The following is a 9773-nucleotide window of genomic DNA, read 5'->3' as shown; positions in this document are numbered from 1 at the left end:
TGGCGCCCTCTCCCTCTCTCTCTCTCTCCATTCAAACAAGTCAAAGCGACACAGTAGCAGGGAAATGTTGCATTTTAGGCCAGGCACTGAGCAGAAGAGTAGCAGCACACAGCATACTGTAGGAGAATCTTCCTCTCTTACAGGAACGGACACAAATATGTTCCAACACCTGGTTCCATATACATACAGATTCACATGGTGAGAGAAGTCCCTTTTTTCTCCCTGGTTACACCAATAAGCACAGAGACACCTTTTATAGCAATGTTAAGAAATCCAGATTCAGATCCATATCTCTCCTCAAAGTTACCTGAACTTACATTTTCCACCCTCCAGCATTCCCAGACAATCCAGCTACCGGGTATTTTTTGGAAGGGAGTCTATTTAAAATATTTTAATATTTTTAGGAGTAAGGACCGAAGTCTAAGTGTCCCATGCCTTCCAATAAGTGTCTTAACAAGCTGTGCTCACCCTCACAGCTTCATGAATATTTCAGAGATATTTATGAAAGGAACAGCCTATCCTGAAGCTGTGTGTGCCTGGTCTGTGACCATTTCAACCAGATACGATCTTGGTGCATGTGGTAAGCAGTCTCCCATTCTCAGAACTTCTAACAGACTAAGACATGCATCTTCCCGCATTACTACCTGAGATAGTTACCCTTACTCACATACTTAAGTCCTTCTGGTCTAAAGAAGATTAGAACACTGCTGAAAACAGAAGAATAAAATATGCACAGATGATGAGTCAGAGAGGAAGATGTTTCTATGTATGCGTTAGTATCCTTTGTGAAAACCATACGGCTTCCCCTGAGGAAGGCAGATTTTCAAGCAGAAGTGACACTAATTTAGAAAAGTTGCATGTCAAGCACAGCATTTGATAGACCTTTTCTACAACCTTAAACTACAATCACCTCTGCTGCTTCATGGGCTATCCTCCATGGAGCAGATGAGACCAGAGCAACGTGCTTTCAGAGAAAACAATTTTTAGTCATGCTCATACCACCAAGGAACTGCACTTTACCTAAATTTGTTTAAGCTTTTACCCACATCGTAAGCAACTTCTAGCAGCTACTATTTCACATCCTATTTGCTCCGTAGCCTAAGGAAGATCAAGAATGACTGGAGAACATCGACTGGTTCTTCATCTGGCTTGCTAGTTCAAAAAAAAAATATAAATAAATCTCAGAATAAATCACTAAAATAATCAGACAACTTATTTTTTAAGTTATTTCTTATATTAACCGAAATTTACAAGATTTTACAGAAAAAATTACAATGTAGTAGCTTTCTACCTCTACCAGACTTACTGGGCAAAATGGAAAAAAAAAAAGCTTTGGGGTATGACAATAAAAAAGTATTAGTTTTCAGAAAAGTTGCAAAAGACCAGCAAGGGACTAGAAGGAACACTCTTTCAACCCTGCAATATTTAGTGATCTGTTTCTTAATCCGAGCTTCTACAGGCAAGTAGCTCAACAGGAAAGCGCCGCAGCAGGTTGGGACACCTGCACGCTGCTTCAGACTCTGTGGTGCTCACATCCTTCCACTTGCCTTTCTGGAGCCTTTCCATGCAACACCCCAGTCTTTGTTTGCAAGTTTGCACCCTTTCTTCTACCCATGGAGGGGACGCTGTGGCATCGTTCTTCATCTTTGTCCTTCTGTCCCTGTACTGTTCCACCAGCTCTACCTGGAAGCATCTCACCCCCCCCCACCACCACCTTTTCCATCACCTCCAATTTTGTAAACTTCTACACAGGGAAAAACACAACAGAAAACCTAGTGAATAACATGGTAAAGAGTAGTTCTTTAAACACCTGACAAGCATTTTCCAATTACATAAGCAGGAACAAGTGAAAACTATACATTATTCTCAGGAAAGTATTATGGCAGACCACCTGCACCTGAGGATGCTCAGGGAAAAGAATATTTAGGGAGGTCCCTGTGAGATTTTTCTTTATGATGTCCATCCAGAGAGGTGGGTTTTTTGTTGTTGTGTTTGTTTGTTTTTTTTACCTTTTAAGTTTCTTTCCTCCTCCTCTCTTTTTCCTTTTCGTTTTTTTATTGTCACCACAGGACCTGTTACCATTGAAGCTGAAATTTGCTGCCTACTACGGACAATCTCACTCGTTCTTTGTGCAACAAGTCAGTTTAAAAATATTACTTTGCATTGAAAGTACAGAAAATGACATTAATTCTTGTGCAGAGGGCCAACAGGAGGTTTATCACATCTTAACTGAACATTTATATTGTAATGGCTTCAACCAATTTACAATGCAATTGCCTCAACCAACAGAATACAAAAACTCAAAGCAGTGCAACAATGTGTTGGTTTTAATCAACATGTTCATAAGATTTACATCATTTTATAGAAAAAGTCACTGCAATAATTAAGTACTGGTTCTATGCTACAAGATAAAATTTTTTGTTGTTTCAAGTATTATAAAAAACTCCAAAAGTAAAAGCTATACCTTGAAGAATTCCAATAGCCACGGGGATGTTATTATTTTGGCTCAGATAAAAGATGAAAAAACAGAAACACTGTGCATATCTGGTTTGTTGGGCTTGCAGGTTCATGTGATAACACACACTATCCAAACCAGAAAGAGACAATCAGTTAAACAACATCCCTGGGTTTAAAACATGCTAGCAATATATAATATACCGGTGTCGTATTTAACATACGAAATATCCTTTAGTATAACTTATGGCTTATATAGTCCTTGACCTCAAGGATGTATTCATTCTTTCTTCTTGGTGAAATCATACGGCTTCCACCACTGTGCAAACTGCAACACTTTCTTCCTCTGCTCCTCGAAGTTCTGCCTCACTCCTTTCTCCAGAGCCGTGGTTCTAAGTCCAGCATGCCACCAATGATTTCCTTTGCAAGTAGAACAAAGATAACGATAAATGCTAAAATACCATATCACTTAATGCTATTTTAATAAAAAATAAAAGACTTTTTTCCCAACTATGAAATCATTTGTCAACGTTTTTTTTATTGAGAGCTAGTTATAAAAACTGGAAATTCTGAAAAATATACCAATTCAAAATTACAAATGTAGCTTGCCAGATGACTGCCTCAGCAAAATTCTTTAAAGTACAACACAGCAACGCACAGCAAAATGTCCTAACATTGCAAGATTGTTGATGGAACATTTGTGACTAAAAAAAGGAAGTTTAGAAAAAAAGCTACCCATTTTAATTCAGGTAAGTTATATTATCCCCCAATCTCTCAACATTTTTGCACTACTGACTCTTTTAATAATTGATCGCTGTGATAGAATAAGAAAAGTTAGATTTTATTGCAGCACTTCCTGCATATACCCTCTATTCCACACGCAGTAATTTAACCACACAGGTATTACACCAGTTGTTGTCTGTGAGCCTGTGGTGTGTGCCCTATTTTATTCAAGCAGGAGTCAGTGCACCTATATGAGGATACCACTGTCATTAAAAACCAAGCTTTTTTCTTTCTTAAACAGCTGCAAGTATTTTCCATCTATCTACACGTCAAATCTCCAGAGTCCCTATTGATTCAAAAGAAAAATGGATCTACAAGTCTGAGGACCAACCAGTGAAGAACTCAACAATTTCTTTTTCACAAGCTGAGTTATAACGACTCACCATGAAAAGATAAGCAATGAACTTTGATAAGGTATATCAAAGTGACTGTTCTGGCAGCAACTGGTTTAATTACTTAAAATTTACACAACAGAGTGTAATTGGTAAATCGATCTTTTACACAACAATACCTTTCCAAAGTAATGGGGGAACTTGTGTTGATCTTCAATGACATGAGCAAATCCTCCCTGAAGGCCAAAGTCCACTGAGAAGTATGGCAATCCTTTAGGAACCTATACGCACAAAAATGCATTTTTAGATGTTTAACAGACTGTAGGCATTTAATTCATCTCCCCTCAACTTCCTGAATTTGAAAGTGGTTTTACAGTTGGCAGGATCACATTTTATTTAAAACTACTTCTCAGACCATGTATGTGTAGTATAAAACAGCTACTGAGTAACAGTAAAACCAACAGGTATGGGGAAAGAAAATACATGTCAACTTGATAAAAAAGACACCAAAACCAGAAGAAACAGTTTGCCAGGTGACAGAACAGAGGACATCTACAGAGGACACCTTTGAACATCAGGTAAGAGACTGAGAGGGACAGACACAAGAAAAGAGCCAGACAGCAGCATGCACACCAAGAAAATGTCGTCCTGACTTCACAGCTCTGCATTATATGGGACGAGTAGAAATTTTAAGACCATTACCAGCAAGTTACATTTATTAAAGATCAGGTGATTTATGGTAAGAATAAATATTAACCCACAGGAAATATTGATACTCTGGGTGAAGGGGGAGAAAGGAAAACGCCTCTACAGAGAATAGATTACTGAAAATCCCACTACATGACTGGAAGTTATGATTAACCTGCCAAATTGGATAATTTCATAATTCACTCAGTTATTTTCCGCTCTTAATTGTTGAAGATGTTCCTGTATAGATAAGACTTAAAAAGCCTCAAACTCATGCACCTCCTCTGCTACGACCCAAATAATTGCAGTTTCCACAAGCAACATTCCTTATGTTGCTCGTGGATGGAGTTCATTTTCTTCTTCAGAGCAGCCCCCCTGGAGCTGTGCTTTGGACTAGTGACTAGGACAATGCTGGTAACAAACCAGCATTTCAGCTGTTGCTGAATAGTGCTTGCTGCCAGGTCAGCTGTCCCAGCTGCGTCCCTTCCCAGCCCAGGAGCAGAGTGAGAAACAGAGCAGGCTTTGATACTCTGCAAGGGTTGGCTGCTTAGGCTCATGTGCTGGGGTTCTGCCTCTGGACACTAGCCCCAGTTTCTGCACACAATTAGCCCATGAGATGTCTCAACCATGTCTATTTTTGTGCCTGTTCTGTTTTCTGTTTTCATTCACCTTACATCTTCCCTAAGCCTTTGCTTCAAATCAGCAAATCTTTCTTGTCTGCACCTAACAGAGCTGGTGAAAGCAAACAGCTACATATATCGTCCTTAAAACTATATACAGGAAACCATCATCTCATCCCCTTTCAGCCTTTTCTTTCCTAGGTTGCCCAATCCCTAAAACAGTTTATTTAGTCAAGTTCTCTAACCTACGCTATCCTCCTCTATAACTGTCATAGAACCAGAGCTGAATTTTCCAGCTGAGTCCTCACACTATATAAAGCCTCTCATACTGTGCAGCCACCCAAACTTACTCTTCTGCATTTAATTTCTCTATGTCATATAAGGCTTCATATCTCACTATTAAAACTCACCTTCTCTTCTTTCTCCTACACTAGGATGTTTTAGCATAAAGTCGCTATATTTACTAAAAGATAGTTTCAGAAATTAAGTATTATTACTACACAGTAGTAAACTACACATGGTAAAAGCTATGCACCAAACATCATTTGCTTTCATATTGAAAAGATGGACTAATCTTTGAACCTAAACGTTTCGGGATTATCCTTTAAGATTTGTATACAAAGATGTTTCCATTTGGTATCCAGGAGACAGACGTAGCACTGTTCCTTTCTTTTAGAAATAAAGATTTATAATACTATTTATATCTTCACTTCATAAATTTAGCAACATAAAAGGCTGTTCCAGGTCAAGGCAAAAGAGACACCGTATTTTTTCTGGACAGTAATTTGCAAGCCTTTTGATCTATCTTAATTCTTAAAGTTAATCAAGAAAATTATGCTGGTACATGGCCTCAGCATGCCAGCTTTGTTCTCAACCAATGCTTGCAGCTCAGTCCATCTGTTGTTGAAATAAATGGGAATCTTTTTTAATGTCAATTAGGAGTTCAGTCAGACTCTTTAATTCTCATCACAACTATGCCATCTCCTGATCCACTAATTTAATTGTTTTCCCTTTCTTCTCTCTTTGAAACAGTTAATAACCAAAATAGATGAAAATAATTTGCTGAGAAATTCAGTGTTCAATACATTTCATTACTTACAGATTTCCGAATATCTTTTGAAGAAAGATCAATTAACTTCTTGTTCATGGACCACTCTTCATCAGACTCCATTATAGCTTTCTGTAAAATCATTTTTATCCAGATGTGAGAATAGTCCTTCATACAGCAAGCAGAGTATTAACTTTTCAATGGAGTAAAGTGAATTGTAAGTACTTTGCACTGCAAGTACCAATTATTTCTTAAAGTAACTTCAATTTTGGCAACCTTTCTGATTTCAAGAACTTACATACTTGATAGAAGCATCGCTTAATATCCTGAAACTCTCTTAATTTTATTCCTCTTTTTTTCCTGAAATTTATCTTTTGCCTGACACAAATTATCTTTAACAAGAAACTTTCAAATTATTAGGGACTAAAAGGTCACACTTTCTTTTGCTAAGCTCATATTAAACCCACTGATTTTATTACACTATATTAGCATTTTTTTCTCTCTCTTTTCTTTTCTTTAGGAGAAAAATCCAGATCAGAAGCCTGATTGCACTCAAATACTTATAAAGCTGCCTCTATCTTCCGTAGTATGGAAGTGGGTATAGCGTGGTATCTTTTAATTTTCATTTACTGTGTATTTTAATGGTATAAGCTTGTACTTCATCTTTGTCTTTGTATTCAGAGAAAACACAAGCTTTACTAGCACTTAAAGCATAACCAATGATTTCAAATGTGGTAAAAGTTACTGCATTGCTATTTGTCACACTGACTGTTCTACTTCATCAAAAAACAAACAATCACATTACTTATTTCCAGAAAACACAAATAATTTTTCACAGAACAAATAAAATAATTTACTTATAAATATTAATGTATGTGTGCACCCAGCCATATTTACCCTTATAAAAGTTTTTTCAGATACTAAATCGAATAAAGGCAAATCACAATCCAGTTTCTGAAAGTCAAAAGGCCCTGTAGAAGCATCAATGACCTTTTCCTTACAGGGTTAGTTGAAAGAGACCAGAAAACCTGTAGAAGAAATATTTATCATGCTATCTAATGTTCAACAGAAACCTAGGACACATGAAAATTTGGCCTACTGAAATAAAATAAAGATGAAACATTATATAATGATATTTGTTAGATCAGTAGATTATCATTTTCTTATTTTATACGTCCCAAGGCACATGTATGGGTTTTTAAATTTATACTACAGGACTTAAGCGAGGAGTATTGTAATCCTTATAGCTCTTCAACAAACTATGAATCTCTCACCTGTTTCCAGAACTAGTCAGTGCAGTCAGACTTGAGGCAATTGCAGTCTGACATACAGCTCTTCCACTGATTACTTGAAAAACAGAATCACCTCACAGGATTTGTTTTAAGATCAAGGAACATTTCTTCATCAATAATAAATCCATCTTTTTGATATTGGTATTTGTACACCAAAAATAGTTTTTCAAAAATAGATGAATTACGATAAACACATTCAAATGACCAAAAAAAAAAACCCAACTCCTATACCTTAAAGTAGATTGGAGCCATATCTCCTTCTCTTGGAAGAGGAATGCATTCGTACACCATGTGATATCGTTTCTTCATACTCATATTTGTTTCTATGAAGACACAGTCCAAGCCTCTTGCTTCAAACATTTTCACCAAAGCTGTTCTGAACATCTGTTTAAAGAAAAAGAATGTATAATTTGAATTAGGTTTTCAAACTTTCAGATGTAATATTTTATATTATTTTACTTACACATATATATATCTCCTTAGAAATTAATAATAAAATGAAACGGCAGCAATCATAGTAGGAAAATCCTGTATTATTCAACAATTTAATATGAACTACCTATGTTTGTGCCATAATAAATGAAGTCTAGGAAAATAGCCCCCAGCTCAGGCCCTCGCTTCAGTCCTTGCCCGAGCAAAGTTTCAGGGATGCCTGTGCCTAGCCACGCACCCAGCTGCCATCGATCCTGCCTTGCTCCTGAACCTCACTCATCACTGCAGATGTCTGGCCATCACTGTCTGTGGCTGACCCTGTCTACCATCATGCCAGTGAGGTGATGTTCCCCTGACTTGCTGTCACCTTCCACCCCATCTCACCTGCCACCCGTCACCTTCCCTGGGGAGCAGCCTGCTCTTGTTGCTCCCTGACTCTGGGCAGTTGGTATTTGCATCTAAGAGATGCAAAAGCATAATTGTACAGCTTGCAGTGTAGACGCTGAACTAAATTATTGAGTATAATGGATGATTTCAGAGACCCATTCAGACTCATTTTCAAATGCATAAAAGATTTTGACTTTACGACAGGACGGATGTTTCAGAAAGTGTCTCCAGTTAACATCCTGAAAACTGCTATTTTAAATGAAGGCCCTTGTGTTACACCCACTCCCTAAACCGCTCCCATACTGTAAGCCAGGAATTCACTGAAACTGTGTGCTCTGCATAGACCACAAGTACCACAGGTCCGTTACTTACATAAGTCATAAATTAGCCTTTTTGCATTGATTTTTTTTCATTCTTGGTAAGTAACACTTAGAAGTACGAACACCACAATTAAAAGGCTAATCCCATCTGAGGTTTAAGATTTCCTATTTTAATGCAATTGGAAAGTTGACAAATCAAACATAAGCAAATACAGACATTCATAAATATATCAAGTACTACAATAAAAGAGATGGAAAACAAAGCGCTACCACAAATCATTACCACAACGGAACTAGAAGCTGAGGTCTCTTCTCCCACCCCTTTGTCATCTTCCACAGTATTAATCAGACCAAAAGTATAGGAAACTCGAGCAAATCTCTGCATCTTAACCAAGTATTTAAGCCCTCCAAAGCGGGCACATGTGCCCTGAATTCTTCCTCATAGCTAAGCTGTTCCACCCTGTGACAAGACAGTGCTACACCTTCCCCCCCAAAAACAACCAATGAAACACAGCTGGAAAATATTGCCTAGTGAACAGCTCACTGTGCCTGATGAACAGATCACTGTGCCATGACTGATACGGGACCTTACTGGGCACAGAGACAGATAACTGAATTAAGAGTTTGCTATCTTCTCCCCCCTCCACCTCCCAGACCTCTACGCTGAAATGCACCAAAGCAAGCAGCTGTAATGAGATAAGAGAAACATTAAACCAAAAGTTGAAAATTACTGTTACTTGAAGTTGCTACCCTGCAATAACAGGTGAAATACAAATCCACTGAAAAGCCTAGAATATCTACAGATTTTAGCTAACATTTCCCTGACTGCAGTTTGTTTTTTAAATGCATTGCACTTTTCCTCCAAATTCTGAGTGGGCCAAAATACCAAGGGTAATCAGCACTGGAAAGGACAAAACTGCTCGTAAGAGCAAACAAGAGGGCATGGCTTACGCTCAGATGCCGAGGATGTTGATACACACCGCTGTTCAAGCAACTGAACATGCAGATTTATATCTTTTCATATTAAAAAATTACATGCATATTTACTTTGGCAAGGGAAGCGCATAAAAGTCTAAAACATGAATCACATTAAATTCAAGTGCCAGAAGCCAAACAGTATAAATGAACCTTTCCTGCTTTATTTGAACATATCTTGAAAAAAATCCCAGCAAAAATAGTTAGCTAAAACATGTGCTCAATCCAGTGTAACAGAGATGTTTTTTTCCCTCAACCACAATATCAGATATGGCTCTGGCATCATTAAGTTAGCTTAGCCACTAAGTGTATGTTTATACTCCTGTGGAAGCCTTCCAGACTCCTCTACTGAATTACACAGGAGCTGAAAAATAACGTGTCCATCACGCCCTAAGTACTTTCCTACAAAGAAATGTTAAACTGAAAGTTATTACATTCACAGC

General features: G+C 37.8%; 1 protein-coding gene across 1 annotated transcript in view; it reads right to left on the bottom strand.

Moving 5' to 3' along the window:
• Positions 1 to 2309: 2309 nt before the first annotated feature.
• The window catches only part of CWF19L2 (CWF19 like cell cycle control factor 2), a 69728-nt gene continuing 62264 nt past the window's right edge, over positions 2310 to 9773 (bottom strand). Inside the window, 5 exon segments of the mRNA XM_040544123.1 lie at positions 2310 to 2832; positions 2835 to 2874; positions 3749 to 3850; positions 5976 to 6056; positions 7448 to 7600. Coding sequence (XP_040400057.1) covers positions 2735 to 2832; positions 2835 to 2874; positions 3749 to 3850; positions 5976 to 6056; positions 7448 to 7600 — 474 coding nt within the window. The 3' untranslated portion in view covers positions 2310 to 2734.

The sequence above is a fragment of the Cygnus olor genome, chromosome 1 (assembly GCF_009769625.2).
Source record: "Cygnus olor isolate bCygOlo1 chromosome 1, bCygOlo1.pri.v2, whole genome shotgun sequence".
Taxonomy (NCBI): Eukaryota; Metazoa; Chordata; class Aves; order Anseriformes; family Anatidae; genus Cygnus; species Cygnus olor.
The sequence above is the reverse complement of the archived record's forward strand: the minus strand, read 5'-3'. Positions and strand labels throughout refer to the sequence as shown.